Source organism: Myxine glutinosa, chromosome 4 (assembly GCF_964187855.1).
Source record: "Myxine glutinosa chromosome 4, kmMyxGlut1.1, whole genome shotgun sequence".
Taxonomy (NCBI): domain Eukaryota; kingdom Metazoa; phylum Chordata; class Myxini; order Myxiniformes; family Myxinidae; genus Myxine; species Myxine glutinosa.
The window spans coordinates 142,746,979-142,769,903 of record NC_136264.1 but is presented as its reverse complement, the minus strand read 5'-3'; the positions used below and the strand labels follow the sequence as shown (position 1 = coordinate 142,769,903).

At 43.2% G+C, this 22,925-nt stretch overlaps 1 protein-coding gene across 2 annotated transcripts in view; it reads left to right on the top strand.

Moving 5' to 3' along the window:
• The window catches only part of LOC137425321 (homer protein homolog 3), an 89,544-nt gene extending 66,960 nt beyond the window's left edge, over nucleotides 1–22,584 (top strand). For both annotated transcript variants that reach the window (XM_068113624.2, XM_068113623.2), the window contains exons 7-10: nucleotides 5,655–5,780; nucleotides 14,604–14,696; nucleotides 14,959–15,120; nucleotides 19,393–22,584. In XM_068113624.2, coding sequence (XP_067969725.1) covers nucleotides 5,655–5,780; nucleotides 14,604–14,696; nucleotides 14,959–15,120; nucleotides 19,393–19,419 — 408 coding nt within the window. In that variant the 3' untranslated portion in view covers nucleotides 19,420–22,584. The remainder of the gene's footprint in view (nucleotides 1–5,654; nucleotides 5,781–14,603; nucleotides 14,697–14,958; nucleotides 15,121–19,392) is intronic.
• Nucleotides 22,585–22,925: the final 341 nt, after the last annotated feature.

The following is a 22,925-nucleotide window of genomic DNA, read 5'->3' as shown; positions in this document are numbered from 1 at the left end:
GTATATATAGTGCATTCAGAAAGTATTCAGACCCCTTCACTTTTTTCACATTTTGTTATGTTGCAGCCTTATGCTGAAATCGTTTAAATTCATTTTTTCCCTCATCAATCTACACTCAATTCCCCATAATGACAAAGAGAAAACAGGATTTTAGAAAGTTTTGCAAATTTATTAAAAAGAAAACACTGAAATATCACATTGACATAAGTATTCAGAACCTTAACTCAGTACTTAGTTGAGGCACCTTTGGCAGCGATTACAGCCCGAGTCTTCTTGGGTATGACACGACAAGCTTTGCACACCTGGATTTGGGGATTTTCTGCCATTCTTCTCTGCAGATCCTCTCAAGCTCTGTCAGGTTGGATGGGGACCGTTGGTGGACAGCCATTTTCAGGTCTCTCCAGAGATGTTCGATTGGGTTCAAGTCAGGGCTCTGGCTGGGCCACTCAAGGACCTTCACAGAGTTGTCCCTAAGCCACTCCTGTGTTGTATTGGCTGTGTGCTTAGGGTCATTGTCCTGTTGGAAGTTGAACCTTCGGGCCAGTCTGAGGTCCTGAGTGCCCTGTTTCAGGTTTTCATTAAGGATATCTCTGTACTTTGCTCCGTTCATTGTTCCCTCAACCCTGACCACCCAGTCCCTGCTGCTGAAATACACCCCCACAGCATGATGCTGCCACCACCATGCTTCACCATTGGGATGGTATTGGGCAGGTGATGAGCAGTGCCTGGTTTCCTCCAGACATGATGCTTAGAATTGAGGCCAAACAGTTCAATCTCAGTTTCACCAGACCACAGAATCTTGTTTCGCGCAGTCTGAGAGTCCTTTAGGTGCTTTTTTGCAAACTCCAAGTGGCTTTCATGTGTCTTTCACTGAGGAGAGGCTTCCGTCTGGCTACTCTGCCATAAAGCCCAGATCGGTGGAGTGTTGCAGTGATGGTTTTCCTTCTGAATGTTTCTCCCATCTCCACACAGGATCTCTGGAGCTCAGCCAGAGTGACCATCGGGTTCTTGGTCACCTCTCTTACCAAGGCCATTCTCCCCCGATTGCTCAGTTTGGCGGGCGGCCAGCTCTAAGAAGAGTCCTGGTTGTTCCAAACTTCTTCCATTTAAGAATTATGGAGGCCACTGTGCTCTTGGGAACCTTCAATGCAGCAGAGATTTTTTTGTAGGCTTCCCCAGATCTGTGCCTCGACACAATCCTGTCTCTGAGCTCTGCAGGCAGTTCCTTCAACCTCATGGCTTGGTTTTTGCTCTGATATGCATTGTCAGCTGTGAGACCTTATATAGACAGGTGTGTGCCTTTCCAAATCATGTCCAATGAATTGAATTTACCACAGGTGGACTCCAATCAAGGTGCAGAAACATCTCAAAGATGTTTAAGAGAAATGGGAGGCACCTGAGCTAAATTCCAAGTGTCATAGCAAAGGGTCTGAATACTTATGTTACTGTGATATTTCAGTTTTTTCCTTTTAATAAATTTGCAAAACTTTTTAAAATCCTGTTTTCTCTTTGTCATTATGGGGTATTGAGTGTAGATTGATGAGGGAAAAAATTAATTTAAACGATTTCAGCATAAGGCTGCAACATAACAAAATGTGAAAAAAGTGAAGGGGTCTGCATACTTTCTGAATGCACTGTATATTGTTGCGGATCTCGAGCTCGTCGACGTACTGAGGGGGGGTTAAGCCCAGCTCCCCCTCGAGCTTCGAGTCCACGAGGCCGCTACCCACTCTACACTCGTGGGGGCGGATTGCTGAGCAATTCCAGCCGCCAAACCCACAGCTAACGCGTGGAAGGGTTAACGGTCACAACCCGAGTACCTTCGACACACGCAGCTGCGAGAACGGGGGCTGAACCTCACACGAGTCACGTTGGTATGGTACGCCAGAGCGGTTTGTGTGTCGCGTAACTCGTGCCGTTAATCACTATGAACCCGATCGAGCGGTTTTAACTCTTGCAATGCTAGGCCAATGGTTAAGGGATGAAGACGGCCAAGTTGGAAGCAAACCACAGGATTTATTCACAAATGTCCAATGGTTATAGAAAAGGGACACAGAGGAGAACCTTAACAGCCTCACTTACGTTTTCCCAGACAAGGGCTCTCAGACTCGTTCGGGGAAGGGGAGGAAGAGGGGGACGCACACAAAGCGCGGCCGCTTGGTGCAGTTTGCCTGGACGGCTCGTTGGGCGGGTCCCCCCGAGGATGTTCGCGGCAGGGACGGCGATCTCAGTCGTGCACGTCATGGGAATCCATGGAGCGTGTCCCAAAGTCAGCGAGGCAAAGCGCACGTGCAGGGAGTCCAGGCAGAGGTCGTCAGGGCAGAGAGCGCGTTCAGAGTGCGAATCCAGAGAGAGAGACCAGAGCCCAGAGAGATCGTCCTGCCAGAGAGTCCAGGGTCAGAGAGTTCTGGGGTCCGGGCTGGGTTTTATATTCCCCCGGAGCCCCACCAGAATGTTCCACGGGCCTCCACTGGCCGCCGGGGGTCACGTGTCATGACAGCCCCTCATTAGTCACTCCCCTTAGCTCTCATTGGCCGCCGTTATTGGCCACTCCCCTTAGCTCTCATTGGCTGCCGTTATTGGCCACTCCCCTTAGCTCTCATTGGCCGCCATTATTGGCCACTCCTCTTTAGCTCCCATTGGCTGTTCGCTGCTTACCAGCCATGCCCTCCAGCTCCTCCCTCGGGCCTGCTAGACTTGCCCTAGGCCCATGACATGGCATTCCAGGCTTCAATGAGGCCTACCCTTTCTCTACCTGCCTCAACGCATACTAACACTGGGAAGGAGACTATACTTCACATTTAATAAGAAATAACTGACTAAGCGAGGCTACATGTTGTGGTGCAACTAACTATATGGGGGGTTGCCTTTATTTACAAAAACCGAATATATATATATATATATATATATATATATATATATATATATATATATATATATATATATATATATTGTCGCGATCCCGGCTGTGAAATGGTTCCCAGCACGGAATACGGACGTTAATGTCCGGGCTTCAAGTAGTCCACGGAGTGGACAGAGAGAACTCAATAAACACAATTGTGTTTTAATCGGCCTTCTAGGGGTAAGGCACGATGCTTTATTGGCTCGATCACAAAAACCATAAATGGTAACAGAATGGAATACACTGCACAAAGCCTGCAGGAACTGTCGGCCCCAGAAGCTCCAAACAGGACGCAGGCAAGATCACTCGCGGTTCCAATCGACGATCTCCGGGACTCGGAGGGTAACAGAGTGGAATACACCGCCCAAGGCCTGCAGGAACTGTCGGCCCCAGACGCTCCAAACAGGACGCAGGCAAGATCACTCGCGGTTCCAATCGACGATCTCCGGGACTCGGAGGGTAACAGAGTGGAATACACCGCACAAGGCCTGCAGGAACTGTCGGCCCCAGAAGCTCCAAACAGGACGCAGGCAATATCTGACTCACGGTTCCAATCCACGAGATCCGGGAATCACTCGTTCTCTTCCGGAGTTACTCACTCGTAAAATACAGAACGGTAAACGATCAGCCCAACGCGGCTGTCGTGAAGATTCAGGGAAATCCCTTTATCTATTTCCCACTCGGGGCCTTCGAGTCGCGTCCGTTGCATAAGATGGCGACCGCGCTCTCTGACCCTCCACCAATCGCGTGCCGAATCGCCTCCCGATCGCGTGAGGCTCCAAGGAGGCCACGTCACGCGGTGGGCGGGGCACCAAATCTGGGTGAGAACAGGTGGTTTCACCGGTGGTTTCTCACAATATATATATATATATATATATATATATACATACACACACACACACACACACACACACACACACACACACACACACACACACACACACACACACACACACACGCATGCATATACATACACACCTTCATTAAGACCTAAGTGCTCTCCGATACCAATTAATCCTTCCCATGTACAGCTCTCCTGCCTGCCTTTGAAGGCCTAGTACTGAAATGCATACATTGGGGCAATAACTACCAAGCAACCTGTATTGTTGTCAGATTGCAAAGGCAGCCAGGTTATTTTACAAGGCTCATAGTCAGTGTGCCCATCCTGAAAAGCGCCACAGGCGAACACCAGCCTCACCTGAAAGCAGATCTTTTGGTCTTCTCTCTATGTTCCTTGAAATCCTGTTGGTAACTGGTTAAGGCTGTCTCAAATTCCCTCCATTTCCTTCATTGCACCTATTATGGAAGAAGTCATGATGGTCACAGTTTGTGACAAGGTGCAGTATTTGTCCTTGTTCCATGTTTTCCTTCTCCCTCTTTACAAATGTTGCCTGGAATACATGAACTTCTCAACAACAAAAGGGAAGAAATTTCTGACGGACCTCCACACGTTTTGAACCAACCCTGATGACATCAGGGTCATCATCCTCAGAAACTGTGCATCTGTTGTGGCTTCTGGTCTTTCTTTGCTCTTCTTCAGATCATTCTCGGATGGTCACCTCTCTTCATTGTGGAAGGTGATTAATGTCACTTGTATTTGTAGGAAGGGTATAAAGGCTGATCCTATGAACTACAGATGAATTACAAGGTCGGACAGTCTAATTTTACATTCATCTTAGGCTCGTATAGGAGCTTGCAAGACATAGACATTATTAGACAAAAATGAACGTTTACATGAATTTGTTGGGCATTAGTGGACAATGGACACAGCTAGAGGTTCAGATTGGAACACTAACAGGCCAATTGAAAATTTATTGAGAGTTTGACAATGTCTGGCATTCAGCTTTGCTCACAATGCTGTCTTCCAATGACCTCCAGCAATCTCTTCTTCACTCTTTGGGAGATTTCCTCAGATGATATTACCTCAGATGATCTACAGATGACACAACCAAAACGTTGCCCTTGATGACATTCTTTAGCCAATTGTTTTTGCAGGCTGGTGTTCCGCAAGGCACGTTTGTCAAACGTATAATAATTTTGGATTGCACTGATGATACCTCTGGAAAAACCTCTGCACAATGTTTCAGTTCTTTCAAACCTGTGTCGAGTAATTCCTTATCCTACCTAACATGCTGCTTTCTTATCGACTGATCTTTTGAGGATAGACTGGTCAACCACCTGAACCAATATTGGAAAGTCTCACATTATTAAACTCCTGTGCAGACAATCATCTGACAAACCTTAAAATATACTTCTGTGATGAATCTCTGTTCAAGTTTTAGTTTTCAGACCTCTTTTGCCCTGAAAATTACCTTGACCAATTTTGGGTTGATTAAATCTACATGCTGGCCTTTGGAGTTTGGCGTAGCCTTGGAATTATTCAGTGTCAAGTCCTTATTTGAATGTAATCGGGTCTTAACAGTTTCCTAAGCGATTTATTAACCTACAGTGCCAACATTTTGTTTTTACACGTTATCATGGTATATCGTGGTATTTAGATTGAAAAATCCTGCAGAAACTGAATACAGACACAAGGGACAGCCTGATTAGTCTTTTAGAAATCTAATTCCATGCCAGAAAGGTTGTTGAATATAATTTGTTTTGAAACGTTTTTCATCTCCAACCTTGGACAATACAAATTTGCAATATACGAGTATTTTAGTAAGCTCTTTTATGGCAAGCTAAACCTCTTTTTAGCTGTATTTTGATGATGAGTGCACATAATTCTGGTGATTTTTAAAATTTCATTTAGGTGGCAGATTTGGAGAGGAGGGAAAGTGAAGAGAGGGAAAGAGAAGGTGAAAGAGGAGCAGAAAGGGTTGCAGAGCTGGAGAGAAGAGTGTGTCAGTTGGAAACATCATTAAGAGAAAAAGACCAGGTGAGTGTGAGGAAGTGATTGTGTGGAAGACAGAAGCCAATGTATTGAGAGAAGCCAATGATGAAAGATTAACTCTGGAAAAAGGAAAGGTGCTGCAATTACTTTGCTTTGTGTGTTTAGCAAGATAAGGTATCGTCTACATATTACACTTGCAAAGTATCATGATCTTTACCTCCGCCACCAAAGATGGACGGACGTTATGTTTTCACACCTGTCTGTTTGTTACTTGCCGGAAAAGATTCCGGCAAGTATGTTGATCGGTTGGTTTGTCTGTTTGTCTGTCTGTTTGTTCGCAGTACTACGTCTACACCTTTGCACGTAGAATCGCCAAACTTCACACACATATTTGTCTTGCCCTGGAATAGACTGTGCCCAATTTTTAACTCTCTCGGCCCAAGGCCTCCATTATGACGTCATAATTTGATAATTCGACAAGTACAAAACCTCATCCAATCAAGATGCAATTTCTTGAGCGACATGACGGCATAAACTGGTGGAGAAAAAATAATAATGATGACGTCATCGGTCACGTGGTTCGGCCGCCATCTTGGAAAAACCGAAAAACTTTGCACCTCTACATCTCCGAAAGTGCTGAAGAGAAAAAATTGAGACATGGCTCATTGTAAAGAACTCTCCATGGGGAATAAAATATGTTAATGATGATGTCATTGGTGCCTCCATTATGACGTCATAATTCAACAAGTACAAAACTTCATCCGATCAAGATGAAATTTCTTGAGCATCATCAAGGAATAAATTAGTTTAGAAAACAAATAATGATGACGTCATCGGTTACGTGGTTCGGCCGCCATATTTGTCCAAATGGCCGGTAAAAAAGTACATTTTGGCAAGTCCTCGGTCTCTGACCGATTTTTCATCTGTTTGTCTGTCTGTTTGTTCACAGTACTACGTCTACACCATTGCACATAAAATCGCCAAACTTTACACACATATTTGTCTTGCCCTGGAATAGACTGTGCCCTATTTTTAACTCTCTCAGCCCAAGGCCTCCATTATGACGTCATAATTCAATAATTCGACAAGTACAAAACTTCATCCGATCGAGATGCCATTTCTTGAGCGCCATGTCGGCATAAACTGGTAGAGAAAACAAAAATGCTGACGTCATCGGTCACGTGGTTCTGCCGCCATCTTGGAAAAACGGAAAAACTTTGCACCTCTATATCTCCGAAAGTGCTGAATAGAAAAAATTGAGACATGGCTCATTGTAAAGAACTCTCCATGGGGAATAAAATATGTTAATGATGATGTCTTAGGTTCCTCCATTATGACGTCATAATTCGACAAGTACAAAACTTCATCCGATCAAGATTAAATTCCTTGAGCATAATCTAGGAATAAATTAGTTTAGAAAAAAAATAATGATGACGTCATCGGTCACGTGGTTCGGCCGCCATATTTGTCCAAAATGGCCGATAAAAAAGTACATTCCGGCAAGTCCTCGGTCTCTGACCGATTTTTCATTTGTTTGTTTGTGAGCAGAATTTCCCACAAAGGTGTGGATGGATTCGGACGAAATTTGGCAGAGATGTAGCGTTTGTCACAAGGACGAAATTATTAGATTTTGGTGAAGATCCGGATTCGGATCCGACTACTATGATTTTTTAAGTGATTCTTCACCCACCATTGGGAGATATGGCCAAAAACGATACATAGCAGGATATCTCAAAAAGTTGTGGACGGATTTGGGCGAAACTTGGTGGACCGGTTGGGTGTCTGACAAGGACAAAAAGATTGGATTTTGGTGAAGATCTGAATATGGATTCGGATATGAGAATTATTTAATTTTTTTGAAGTGATTCTTCACTGTTGGGAGATAGGGCTAAAATCGATATAAAGCAGGAGATCTCAAGAAGTTGTGGACGGATGATTTTGATTAAATGTGATTCTGTATTGTGATTTTCTGGTCTATTCTGGGATACTAAACGTAAACTGTTCACCTGGCGGAGGTATGCTCTCTACTGAGTGCCGTTCTAGTTGATATTATGAAATGGCCCCTAAATTTTTTTTTTTCTTTATCGAAAGTCAAACACGATCATTGTGTCTGGTTCCTGAGTAGAGCATGCCTTATATTATGGTCAGAATGTAGCTTTTTGGAATGTATGGTATTTGGAAGTAAATTGTTAGTGAAACAAAACTTATTGTTGACCAACATTTACATTTGGCAACGTCACAGGCACACTAAACAAATCATAGTATTGTCGAAGATATTTTAGACAGTATTAATAGATGAATCAAGAATTAAATGTCCAAAACCTTTTGCCAGAAGAACAATCACAAATTTTAATTCCCGAGGAGGATATCACTTTTTGTTTACAAGGAAATACACAGCAAGAAAACAATAATCCTTATCAAACCAAGAAGAACATACTGCAATTCATGAAAAGCACATTGCAAGATGCACAACAAAATCCTAGATAAAAGTCCGAAGTGAAAATCCTGGTACAATAGAGATGTACAAAGGAATTGTCATACTAATCACCAACATGCATAGTATACAGTCAACATACAGTGTAAACATACAGAATCGACCAACCAAGTGAAACATCCTAAGTACAATATCAACATAGAGAATAAGTGAAAATCCTAACATTTGAAGTTTAGTCACAACTTTTATACTTGCTAGAAGTGGGAGGAGAAAGTGGAGAGGGAGGAGCGAAGATGGGATTGGTTGCATGAAGAGAAGGGGAGGAGAGCAGTCGGATTGGTTGAGCAAAGTGTAGGTGGGAGGGATGAGGGAGGTGGGGATTGGTCGAATGAAATATTGGGGTGGGAGTGAGCAAAGATCGAGGGATACAATGTGATTGGTCGAGTGAAATGTTCGAGTGAGAGGGATATCCTGCTGAGTGAGGAGAGATTGAGAAATGCATATTAAAATATACTTAATGAGGAAGATATGTCCTTCCTTTGTTCGCACCAGGCTCTACGGCGCCAAGATTCTCCCAATTCTGCTTGGAGATTTTCAAGGACATGTAAAGTCATTCACTTCATGTGAATGTAACTACAAAAACTTTATATATATTTACTAATTAAACTTTAAATATTATCTTAGAAAGAAGCACATCAAATTCATCTTTGCCAACCGCAAAACTTATCTTTAACATTATTAAGTCAAATATCATTATAACATTACATTACAAAACCTATATATATATTGTGCAGTGTAAAAGGTATAAACCTATATACTGTATATACCATTACAAAAGATTTTTACTGAGAAAATATTGGATCAGAGAGCCGGAGATAGCTAGCCTACCGGACTGCATGCACGTGGTGGATATTTGGAATAAGCTTAAAGGATTTTTACACTTTAGACTAACCTTTATCAAATCCTAATAAGCTATAAGCTTTATTTGATTCAGTGTTTAATTATAGTTCTTTTGAAAGATTTACTGAGAACGTTGACAATTCCATATGCCATTTTAAAAACTAGTTATTAGATTAACTTGTAAGTGGATCGCAAGTCGGAAAGAGAGAGAGAAAGGTACACTTGAATTGCCAACCTCCATAAGTCACGTAGGCAAAAGTGGGAGGGGACACACCTTACAAATATTTACATCTAATTTATTAAAACAATGGTAGTTTCAGACCTCGTACTGAGACGATTTGTCACAACGAAAACTTGTTTACCAAGCGCATTGGCAAGCAAGCATCGATTGTAATTAGTTTTACCAAACACAATGGAAATTGTAAACCAGTTAAATGAATGCTAATTACTTCAGATAACCTGGTTAGACAATGTGGCACCAGATGCTAGTTTGTATTATTTACCAAGGAAACAATATCTTTACTTACAGAACTCAGTACAAAACATTTTTTTTTTTAAGCATATCGCAATAATGATTTTCTGAATCATTACTCGACAGAATCATTTATCATTTGGGGAGACTCAATCCAACATTCCAGCGATGATTAACCTACACAAAAATTTGGTCGGAGAAAATGTGTGTGTGCAGGTCCCAAAGACACGATTTTTACAGGTTGTGGCTCATAAAAATCACTTGATTCATAGATAAATTTTACACTTCCACAGTATGAAAAAGGCAAAAAAACCATGTAGGGCCGAATTTTTGAAATGCGTTTAGCGAGTGTCTTGCTAACACATGCCCTAACCCTTAAACGCTGACACAAACATTGTTGTACGCGCACAGCTAATCACCTGTCAAAATAGCAATTTACGAAGGGAGCAAAACAGCCGTTTAGTTGTGTGCATTTAAGCAGCTGATTAGCCTGTGAAGCACTGCACATACATCGAACATCCAATTGAAATGATGCCTTTGCATAGAATCTCAGCGCCACAGACAATTTTCGGAAGGCATTCAATGCATTGTTCCTCATTGTAGGTTGATCCAGGTCATCTTTAAACACTAGATTCAGCAGCCAATGAAATGATTCATTCGGGAATTTGTAACTCCGGATAAATTTTATATTGTCAAACTTCTCCAGAGGATTGCATTTATCCTCGAAGATTTGCAATGCTCGTCGGCGAACTGCCCTATTCCTATCCTCTTCTGCCTCCTCTTGAGCTAATTCAAGCACTTCTAACATCCATATTATTGTAGAAGTCAAAATGTAAGTGCAAATCGGAATTAATTCACACATTCTGCTTCCTTGATTAATATGAATAAACACAGAAATTCTGACACAGAAAAAGGCAGCGAAGCCCTATTCTGTGCTGTCACACTCGCATCTGACCTGTCTAGCCTGGGTTTGAATCTCGACTCTGCTATGAACTGTTCATCAATGCGTGTGCTCGTGCAATGTGTGTGGACATTAAACTGGGCGTCCCATCTGATAGCATTAGTTGATGAATGTTACAGATCCCATGGTGTCCATTGCCCAGAGTAGGCAGGTTATCACAAATTCTTATTGTTAATATCGCAAGCTGGTCAAATTCCAAAATTTCTGTGCTGACAGACTGCTGGGTAGGCAATGGCAAACCACCCAGTATATATAACCCATGCCAATAAACAGCTTCAACAACACCAATGCTCTGTAAAAAGTATGGCACAGCTCCTTCTGTGCTGTTGTTCCACTCACAGATGAAACAAGAAAGAGCAATCATAGATTGCAGACCCTCGCCAGGATGTGTTTTCAGTGGTTTTTAAGGCTTTTGTGTTAAGTCTTTAAGGTTTTTAAGGCATGGCCGATGACGTCATTATTTTTTTTTTTCTCCACCAATTTATCCTGAGATCATGCTCAAAAATTTCATCTTGATCGGATGAAGTTTTGTACTTGTCGAATTATGACGTCATAATGGAGGCACCTATGACATCATCATTACCATATTTTATTCCCCATGGAGAGTTCTTTACAATGAGCCATGTCTCAAATTTTTCTATTCAGCGTTTTCGGAGATATGGAGGTGCAAAGTTTTTCGGTTTTTCCAAGATGGCGGCCGAACCACGTGACTTGTGACGTCATAATTATCATTAAAAACATTCTACAGGTGGAGGTGCACCTATGGTGAAAATTTCCTGTTAATCGGACCAACGGTTGCAGGGAAAATCATATTTATTCTGTGCGGACGAACAAACAGAAAAACAGACAGACAAACAAACTGACTCAAATGCAATACCCTCTCCTCTGGCCAGGGTAACTACTACTATTACTACTAAGCATCTGCATGCCCAGCTAAAGGGCGTAGCGACTTCTTTGGGGGGTAAGAGGGGTGGGGATTGACACTTTTGCACTTTGTTCCCTTGGGACAGGGGGAACACAAGGTTAGGGTAAGAATTTGGATCTTGTTCATGATGCTGGCGATTGCTTGCCTACTTTTCACGAAGGACACCGTGACATCTTTAATGTCGACTAATTAATGTACTGCTTAACTCACGTCCCTAAAGTTTCTGCTGGCTTGATATTATATTTGAGGGATGTGTTGATCAGATTTGTATTTCTTTAGCAATGACAAATTGTGCTTTTTATGCATTACAGCATGTACAAGTGTGAGCCATTCGGTTTTATCCTGTCATTTGTAGGAGTTAAGTGGCTGTGTTATTCAAATCATAAAACGGTGAAATTGCTCAAAAGCTGAGTGAGCTACAAAGGTGGGTAACCCCCCTACCTCCTCCGATCACACCTGTGTTCTGCCCACCCATTGGGAGTGTGTTTTATCCTTCCGGCTCACCCCTCCCCTTTTTGACCTCGTTCTTCCCCCACGCTGCGCTTCTATGGATCTCTCAACAATGTTCTCTAAGGCGGGATCTCGCAGCCCCTCACCGACTTCCTATACTATTGACCTCATCTCACCTCTCTGTCGCTTTTGACAATCTTCTTTGAGGGTGGGATCCCGCAGCTTGGGGCAGCCATGGCTGCTCCTCATAGGATGAACTGGTGAACGTGTCACTACAGACAGGTTTTGCCAATAAAAAAGCACTCAAAGAGGAGAGACATGGTCTTGTTTGTGTGTTCACATCCAATGAAGAGGGGTCATGGTCTTGTTTGTGTGTTCACGTCCAATGTCCTCTAATTTCCAAACTATTGTCATGTGACTACCCTATAGTGAACACCGCAGGGCAACATGGATGACCAAACGGGCTTTAATCCAAGGCGTTCAATCCAAAAATGATGGTATTCTTTACACGCGAGGGAAAGGAAAATGACGAACTTACCTGGGCGGCTTCCACCCGACGTCTTCGCACCTGTATAATCAATTAACTCAAACTGACATGGAATTAAAATGTACAAATAAATAGGTTTAATGAAAATAAATGCCAGCAAACAAGAAAATGCACGATAAGACTAATATCCTAAATGGGACGTCCCCACACAGACCCGAATACAGACAAAGGGAAATATAAAAGAACGAAAATAAATGTGTGTTATTTATTGTGGGCACTTAGCTCCGAGTTTCTCTTGAACCCCGTCAGGAATCGTCAAAGATCGTCACAGGCCTCTACGTCCTTGCGTGTGAAACCGCAGGCTGCACTGCCTGTGGGCGCGAACCAGGCCTCACCTGGCTCCATGCGCAAAGCGAACAGGCCGTGCCCGCTCAGTCACTCCAGCCACAGTTGTCCTCACGATCTCATTCACCAACACCAAAGCCAGACAATGCGAGGAAGTCCAGAGCCTCGACCGTTCGTTGTCAAAACCAGGACTCGAGAGCCAAAGAAAAAGCGTGGAAATCAAGAGAGTGAGAGGGAAAGCCAAGAGGAGAAAATGTCAGCAGAGCTTTCTTTTATACTCAAGGCTCTGACATCATCCGTGCCTGCTCCACCAATCCCATAGTCCCATCCTAGGCGTCCTTGCGCCAATCAATCCTGGACCAATCACTGCTCTTCGGGGCGTGGCCCCACAGCCCTGCCTGTGCCTGTGTGCTCACCAGGTCGGTGTTATCAGTGGTAGTGCTCAATGTCCTGCTTCCGGTTGGTTTTATTTAGTGTTCTAAATGCGCAATTTCTTGTTAGGTGTGTGTGCTGCACGTGTCATAAGGAACAAAGGCCATTACATACAGGGGATTAATTACCCATAATCCCTAACTAATTAACATAACCCCACCCCTCGTGATGGGAACAAAGATACACTCTTCCACGACATGCGGTCTGCCAGATCCCTACTTATAATACATGGGGTTTCTTCTTCTTCATGACAGTCGGAGCACACTACCTATGCAATTCTACCTGGACTAAGGTATTGCCTACCCCCCACAAACGTAACACTATTCACCAGTGCCACCTTTTTTCCTGATCTTCCTTTGAAGGCATCCACGGCGACAGCATCCTCAGACCAATCCTGCTCTTGGTTTATATAGACTAGTAACGGTACCCGCCCTATGGGCGGGGCTTCAATTGGGAAGCCCAAATGAAAAGGCAAAATATCAGAAATTGAAGGTTTTCTTTTATTTTAAATGATTCATATAAACATCCGTTGAATTATATCACACGCAAATCATCAAAATCTAAACAGTACATGGTGCCCATTTTGAAAAAAGATTGAATTCTGCAAAATGGAAGCGGCCACTACACGTCTTTCTCAGTCGCACATTTATGTGTGAAGAGTGCGCGCCGAATCTGTAACATGGAAGCGGCCGCTACACCTGTTTCTCAGTCGCTTTGCACACGCTGCCGTGTTACTTCGGAGCCGCACGTTTATATAGGAAGAGTTCGTCAGGAGTCGATCTACTCTCTCCTGGTACGTAGAATAAACAGTATTTGTAGAATTTCAACAAAAGCCACATCACTGTTCATATCGGTAAATATTATTCCATCGTGTTTGGAAAAACTGGAAAATTGGAAAAATTGGAAAAACAATCTAGCCCATTTTACTCCAGGGGGTCCAGGACCCACCCAAAATATCGTTGCGATCAGTTCAGTCGTTTTTGCGGTACCTTCGAACGGACGAACGGACATTGGTGAATTATAGTGAGATTACCTTTCTCTTGATGATGCTTTGTACCACTTTGGGAACAATATTACCTTGTGCTGGAAAATTAATCATTCATCTGTCTGGCAGGCTGTGACAACATTCCTGTCTGAGCACCTGTAAAGCAAAATTGTAACTGCACAACTACTACCATGCAGATGATTAGTAATATCATTCAACCTTGAAAAGTGTCACTTCCTCATTCTATCTCTTCCTGAAAACCACACGTCATAAAAATCGCAAAATTTACTTCTGTGCTACTTATGGAAGATGTGTGGTCCATGGTGTTCCTTGGTGTTACCATGAGCCACAACTTTTCTTTGGTAGATAAATGTCAAAGTTGGTCTCCAAGCCTGGTCAGTGGTCACCGCCTTGAAATACAAGTGCATAGTGTAGTTCGTTCTTTTTAATGCAAAAGGGTTGCTCTGTATCTTGTAGGAGCTGGAGCTGCTGCGACTGCAGCTTGAAGATTCCCGAGAGATGGAGAGAGAGCGGGAGAGTGAGAGGGAGGCTGCATTGTTGAAGCTTCAGGTCTGAATTTGTTTATTTCTTATTTCCCATACCTTCTGCTCTGCCCCCTAAATCACCTTTTACCCAAACAGTAACTCTTTCATTAGATGATTCTTTTGATATACAATGTGGAACATTTTGCACCTGCCATCTCAACATTTTAGTTCTTTGCAATACAAAACTTAAGAGATGTTTAGAAACTTGTATTCAACAATTTCGGAGTTGTGATCACTTCTCAACACATTGCGATTCACAACTTCTTTGCTCACAACCACATTTTTAGGAAAGTGAGGAAAAAGCAGAGCTGCTACAGGCACGTGTATCGGAGCTTGAGCTGGGCGCATGTGATGAACGAGGACGTGCGGCTCGTCTTGCTGCATGCCTTGCACGTCTTGATGAGTGTGCAGCTGCACTCGCTGGTGCCCGACATGGCCTAGCTGCGCTGGTCAGTGCATATTGTGTATGCCAAACGAGCTGCCGAGTTTATTATAGACCTATCATCTCCCACTCCCCTAATCTCCACTCTCTGCTTCTTCTTTCCTCTGCATTTTAAAGCATGGGATTGACTGTATTCTCACACAGTTTACGAAGCACAAGAAAAGCCCATTTGGCTAATCTCACCTGTCCCCGATAAAAGTCCCCGTCCCAGCATTCCTTACACCAAAATGGTGCTTTCTAACCTGTGTGTGGCATGTTGATGGTATTGGTGGAGAGATGGGTAGAGATGGGGGTGGGGTGGATATGGTGGTAATGGAAAAATGAATAGTGAAGAGAAGGGAAGAGTGAGAAAGTACATAACAGATAAGACCCTGCTATTCACAACAAAGGGAGACAAGATTTTTTTAAATGCTTCTTTTTATTTCTGGAATACAACATAACACAACATGCATTTTAAGGCCATTTTCCCTGCTAGAGCGGGGAATATTTCTGGAATAGATTAAGAAAAATAATTCCATTACATATTTCCAAGTCATTTACGGCACAGGAATATCATTTAAGCAACTGGACCTTTAAGCAATTTGATTCTGCAACTGGATTACACAAAAAAGGAGCAAAAACAGATCCTTGCAACAACAGACCAATCAGCCTGCTTCCAATTATCAGCAAAGTCATGGCATTTGACTTTGCATCATTGCTTCGGATATCAAATCCTTCCTCTTCTCAATGGCTTGATCTCTGATCATCAATTTGGATTCAGACCAGGTCATTCTACTCTGGACATGTTGCTTCTGCTGTCTCAACAATGGATGGAGGTCCTCAATGCCAAACAGGAAATCAGAGCTGTCTCACTTAACATATCACGTGCCTTCGATACGGTCTGGCACCCAGCTCTGCTCACCAAACTCTCCTCCTATGGTATCCATGGAAATCTCCACTCATGGCTTGCGGACTTCCTCTCTGGTCGAAGGCAACGTGTGGCCCTGAATGGATATCTCTCATCTCCCCTTCCTGTTCTGGCTGGAGTTCCCCAAGGTAGTGTTCTGGGCCCTGTGCTATTTCTGGTCTTCATCAATGATCTCTCCGACTCTCTGGAAAATCCTCTCTATCTCTTTGCTGATGACTCCACTATCTGCCGCTCCATTCCTCATCCCTCAGATCGGCAGTCTGCAGCCTCCTCACTCTCGGCAGACCTGGAAAAATATCACAGACTGGGCAAACAAGTGGAACATGTCTTTCAATCCAGACAAATCACACACTCTTACAATGTCTCTCCGAAAGGACCGACTGGAAAACCCTCCCATCTACTTTCTCAACAATCCTCTCCAAGAAGTTCTGTCGCTCAAGCTTTTGGGTCTCACTATCTGCCATGATCTTTCTTGGGAAAACCACATTTCCAAGCTGGCCTCCAAAGCCAGTCGCCGACTGGGCATCCTCCGTCGTGCGAAGTCCTTCCTTGGCACACCTGAGCTCCTCACCACATACAAGGCTTTCATCCGCAGCTCAATGGAATACTGTTCCCCCCTCTGGGCTGGTGCTCCTGCCTCACACCGAGCTCGGCTTCACGCTCTTGAAACCAAAGCTTTCAGAATCATTGGAATCTCCTGCGATGAAGTTAACTCCGAGGGCCTTTCACTCACTCACCGCAGGCAGGTTGGTGGTCTTTCTGTCTTCTACCGACTCCTCTCCGGCCTTGCTCCCCCAGCTCTCTCTGTGCTCTGTCCCCCCAATATTCCTTCAGGTCGCACAAGATCTGCCTGCAACCCTCTTATGGTTAAACTGCCAAAATCTAGGCTCTCTGCTCACCTTCACTCTTTCATTCCCCTTTTCTCCCACCTCTGGAACAAACTCCCCCACTCACTTCAATCCCACTCCTCTCTCCAGGTCTTTAAAACAGCTGTTCACCACCATCTCTTATCTTCCCCCATCCAAAACGTTGATCTCTTCTACCCCCGCTAATTCACCCCAGATACACTTTTTATTATTATTTTTTATTCCAACTTCTTTCCTGGAAGTCCTTGCAGTGTTCATATGTTTTATACCTCTCCCACCTCCCCCAAAGCCCTCCCCCTCCCACATTTCTCCCATTGTCCCTGCTCTCAAATGTTGTGTTTGTGTCCTTCCCCCTCTCCCCTCTCCTCTCTCCCCTCTCTCCTCTCTCCCCATCTTGTCTGCCGCTCCCCTTACTTTTTGTGTCTTGTGTGTCGGTTTGACTTTTTGTGTGATTAATGTTAGCTCTTTCACGAGCCTCGATCTTGTATACAAAAAAAGAAGAAGAAAAAAAAAAAAAAAAGCATGACTCCTTAGATATTTTTTAGACACAGGACTAATAACAGATTTCTTCAAACATATAGGTACAACGGTCAAAAAAAGCGAGATGTTAAAATTGTCAGTAAACAATGTAGCCAGCTGGTCAGCAGAATTTTAGGCCATGAGACGGGACCCCATCCGGCCCGGTGGCTTTATGAGCCTGAACTTGTTTAAAGGTTATACTTGCATCAGCCTCAGACAAAGTCCTTGGGGGAGCCATTGGCCTTGAGGGATAGGTCAGTGTTATTCACCTCGAAACGTGCATAGAAAGTGTTCAGCTCATCTGGAACATCGACGGCTGTATTGGTAATTGCCTGTGGTTTGGCTTTGTCGTCTGTGAGGAGATACAGTATGTACAGGGAGACAGTCCTGATATCATGTCTGACATTGAGGGCCTCCATCCATTGTTGGGCGAGTATAAGCTGCATGTCCAAGGTAGAGTTAAATGGTCTGAAACCAAATTGATGATCTGAGATGAGGTTGTTGGAGAAAAGGAAAGATTTCATATCAAATGTGATGATTGATTCCATGACCTTGCTGATGATTGGAAGCTGCTATGTCTGTAGATGAGGGGATCCGTTTTTTGCTCCTTCTATCTAGTGCAGTGATGTTGGCGGATTTCACAGCAGATGGAAGATTACCTTGTGCAAACGAGAGGGTGAAAAGCACAGATAGAGGATGTGCAAGAGCAGGAGAGCAAGTTTTTAGGACACGTGAGCTGATGCCGTTCAGTCCAGTTGTCCAGTTGTCGAGTCGGAATCAAGGGTTGAAAGAATCTTCTCCAAATTATCAGGAGCAAAAGACAGAGTCTGGGAGCAGTTGGGTACGACAGGGAATGGTAAATACCGAAGAGTGAGGGGTTGGGGACACAAGATTTGGAAGCAAACATAGAATTGAGGCATTCAGCATTCTCGTGAGAAGAGTCGGCTGTAGTGCCATTTAAAGATAGGGAAGGGATGGAGCAGGGCATACACCAGGGACAGACCTAACAAGGTGCCACCAGTTTTAGAGGAGGGAGACAAATTTGAAAGTTCATGGTCTCATTCTCCTGCACAAACTCTGCAGCAACTCTTCTCTGATCTTCTCTCTCTCTCCAACTCCTATCTTCCTTTATCACCCATGCATGCTTCTTGTCTTGGCATCTACTGCCTTCTTTCTTTTCCTGGTGTCATTCTCCTCCTGCTCATTCTCTCCAACAACTGCAGTGCTGCCACACACTCCCTGGTAGCTTGGTGTCATTCTCCTGCACCTCCTCTGCAACAACTCCTCTCTGCTATTCCCCTTCACTCCAACTCCTTCCGATGAATGCTCACATGCGCTTTCTCTTAGCTTGGCATCTTCTGCCTTTTTCTTCCTCGTACCCATGTGCACTGCTTCTTGTATAACCTCACACAGGGCAGAGTCATCTGTACTGCCTCAAATGGTGTGACTCCTTGAGTAGAGCTTTCAGTTCCACAGGCTCTGTACTGGGTGGCAGGTCATGTAGCTCAGTGGGGAAGGAGGGGTGGGGTTGGGAGGGCACCTGTGACATGTGGGAGGTACCTGGGACTGATCAAGGCATGAAAGTATCAAATACTGTAAATTGTGAGACTAACATACATTTGTTGAAAACACATCATATAGCTAGGAAGTTCTCTCCTTGTGAGAAAACGTCACCGTGCTAGGACTGGAAGAGAGGTGGGGCCATGGAGCAATAGTTGAGTTTAAACAATCTGCTTTGTCCTGTGTTAAATCCAGTGTGATGCTTTGTTTTATCAGGGAGGGAACATTAAAGCATATACCAGTAAGTGGCTGTGCCAGAAGCCATTAGGTCTTGGAGGTAGGAAATAAACAAGAATTCATCTCAATCTTCGGACCTATGGTTCAGATAAAGACCAATGAGAAAGGAATGAAAAAACAAACTTGTCATGTTTATTGAAATATCACTAAGCTACTCATTCTCGGATTACTTTGCTTTCTTGTTCTCCAGACATCTGGAAACCCAACAAAATGCTGACGGATACAGCAGCACGTCGATCCTCCCAGTCATGCCACGCTGAGCCACCACGCAGTGCCGTGTGGCCGTATTATACCGTAACGTGCTTCTTTGGTGTAACGTGGTTCATCTTGTAATCCTGTATCCCGAAGTTCCACCATAACACACGAAACATTGTACGCAATATGTAACAGTCTTCCATGCTACATTTGTCTTGTGCCGTATGAGAAATTGATTTTGATTTTTATGTCAGTGATTGAAAGCTCACCTAAGTTGCCAGTCCTGTTGATCAGGTGGTACATTTGAAGTCTTTAGATTGTCTTACTTCATCCTTGGTAGGTGGTTTCTGATGATGAACATGATTTATTATGCTGTTGGAAGCAATTCCCCACTCCCGTACCCACAAGTACTGTTTTTACCTGCCCACTACTACAGGACTGGCATCGAAGTGCTCATTACATTGTGTATATAAGCCATAGCTTTGCATCACTGCAATAGGAACATCCTTCAATGCCTTGTTTCATATTCTCCCTTGGTACAAACACTTCCTGAATGTATTGCCATGGATGGTGAAACGAATGGTCATCTTGTTACCACTTAAATAAGGAAAAGTTTTCATTGTAATAATTTTGGATTACAGATAAGGCTCATTGGACCAGCAGAAGTGCAAGCACCTGTAAATAAGTTAAAGAATAAAAGGTATCCGGTTAATGATTGGCTTTCTTCGGGATAACACACGTAACTTGTGCTCCTTCTACAGCCCAACGTAGTCGTCAGGGAGCATGCGCAAACATTTCAGTTGCATTTATCTATCCCAGCTCTGATTTTTAAAATCTCTTGTGGATCACAATGTTTCAAGATGTCTGCTTATCATTTACACACATCTCCAGCACATTATCACGTGGCAACGTTGGGGTCGTATGGCAAGTTGATAGTGTATTTGGCAGAGGGTCACTTAATCAGCACCTTCCATAAAGACGTACTGCAGCAGCTGAGTGTGACACCTTCACCCACATTGTGCTTTCTGAGAGTAATTCCTTCTGCTGTACATTGGTCATTCACATAACCAGGTTGGTGCATCAAAAGCATTAGTTAACTATTTTCAGTTATATATGTTCACCTCATGTCACCTTATGATGTTTTTCCCTTTTTACAAAGTGAAAATTACAATTACATCATTCAATGTTTGTCTATTGATCTTTCTTTTTTTGGTAAACATATTCTGAGCTCATATAAGAGCAAGATGACAGAGAGGTGGTCAGGTGATGTTACCATTTGATGATGAGAAACAAGCTGTTTGATAGCTACTGCCTCGCCACAGGATTCATTGTCCAGGAAAAGAGGACACCTTTTTTAGATGCAGATGCGGAGGAGATGGAAAACCAATCCTTTTACGGTAGAGCAGACTGCAGCCCCTGCGAGTCAACCTGAGCAAAAAAAAACAGACACTGGGCCAACCAGACAATGTTGGTTATTTTGAGGGCCCAGAGGTAGGTAGGAGTGGAGATCTGGGTTGGGGAAATCACAGATTGGGTCCTACTAATGGAATTGCAGAAGGTATTCGCTGCAGAGCCATCACTGTTTGTTGCAGTGCTAACCTGCAGCCATCTGGCGTGGGAGAAGTTGAAATGGTGCAGATGAGGAATAGAGTTGGGGTATTTGGATACAAGTTGGTCCATGTTAGCAGAAAGATCGGTGCACGTCGACCCATAAGTGCAAAATAAATCCACGAGTTTGACACTGAAATGGACATACAGGATGATTACCAGTGAAGATGACTCTGCAACACTTGGATGAAATGAATCTGGAACTGTATTCTCAGCTTTGGAGGCCGTTGTCAGCAAAATTGATCTCGTCTGTAAGGGGACCATGTTAGCCAGGACCAGAAGCTTAATCTGTGACACTGGAGGCTTTATTTGTTTTGATCAATTTAATTTTCTCTCAAGGGTCACAGTTTGCAAGAGGGGTCAGTCGTTGCATAATCTGTTTAATTATCAATATAGCTTATTCAGAGCATGAAACACTGAAGGTCATCATTTGTTTTGTTCGTTGTTTGTTGCTGCCAAATTTGTTTACAGTTTGTGTCTTTTGTAATTGGTGGATTGCTATTGCAGGGGCTTTTTATTGGCCCGTACCGGTTTCACGGGAGGGGACTATAGGTTTGCTCTGTCTGTCTGTCCGTTCCACCTTTGGGTTTTCCTGCCTTTTTCCCCATACCCGTTAAAATATTGAATTTAAACTTGGTACATGGCTTTGTTATGGTAAGTTACAGAACAAGTTTGAGTTTCGGGGCATTTCGCCAATTTTTCACAGAGTTACGCCCTTTTTGGACTTTGAAAATGTCACATTATACATGGGTCCAGTTTTCCAGACTTTTTTTCCCACCTGTTGAATTGAAACTTTGTACATGGCTTTATTATGATAAGTTACAGAAACTGCAACTTATTCTATAGCTTTGCATACCTAAAACGATTTATCTTACCATATATGGCTCGTAATTGCTCAGTGCTTGGAGCGAGAACATTCATTGGGACCAGTAGGGGACATGCATTGCAAAGCAATTCTCCATCTTGTTTTTAATTGAACAAGTGGACACCTGTCGTTTATTCTGCTGAACATGAGATTGATTTGTGGGTTCTTCCCAAATGAATACCATTTGTTAAACATCCCATCAACCACACAACTAACCGCATGGGCTTTATCCAAGTGAATGTATCTTTTATTTTTGTATATCCATATTGTTAATGCAAAGCATTGACAATGATATTACTACGTAAATGGGAAACGGAAGCATTTTGTTACTCCAGACGATGTCATGTAATTACGCCAGTTGCAGTTTGCATTTAAGTGCTTTTAATGTATCGTGGTGTTTATTGCACTGTTATGGTATAAATATTATTCTGCACTGTACACCTTCATGCCTTCAGTGGTAAGTTGTGAATAAGAACCTTAGCGGATAACATGCTTGATAATCACCAGAAATTTCTCATTCAATTTAAACTTTAAAGTGAAACACTGATAAAGTTTCTAAAAGTCATCATTCCTGCATTTATCTGCCCCCACCTCGCCCCCACTTTACAGCAAATGCCGAAATTTACCATCAATGGAACATTCAATGTCGGTAAATTTTCAGGATTAAAAAACAATCTTTCTGTGTGGGTGCTGCTACCATGGATTGGCCCATGATTGACTTTGTAATCTTTGTGTCCTTGATTTTATTGGATATCGCTCAACATTATTGAATGATTAGTCGTTTGATTCATTTCATCAATTTTTACATTTGCCCGAAGGTTTGATGAAGTTTTAAATTCCCTATAATGAGACCATTCAATAACTTCACGGTACTTTTGAATAAAGTCCTTATAATCGTGCGGTAAAGATGTTAACTACGGCAATACGGTTGCTCTGGACATTAATATGTAAGTGTAAGAGCTGCACCCCAATTCATTAGTTGAGTTTTTTGGTTTGGCCTTTCCAGCCCAAGGATAAGGCAGGGCATTATTTTAGTGCTGCATGGAAGCTGAACT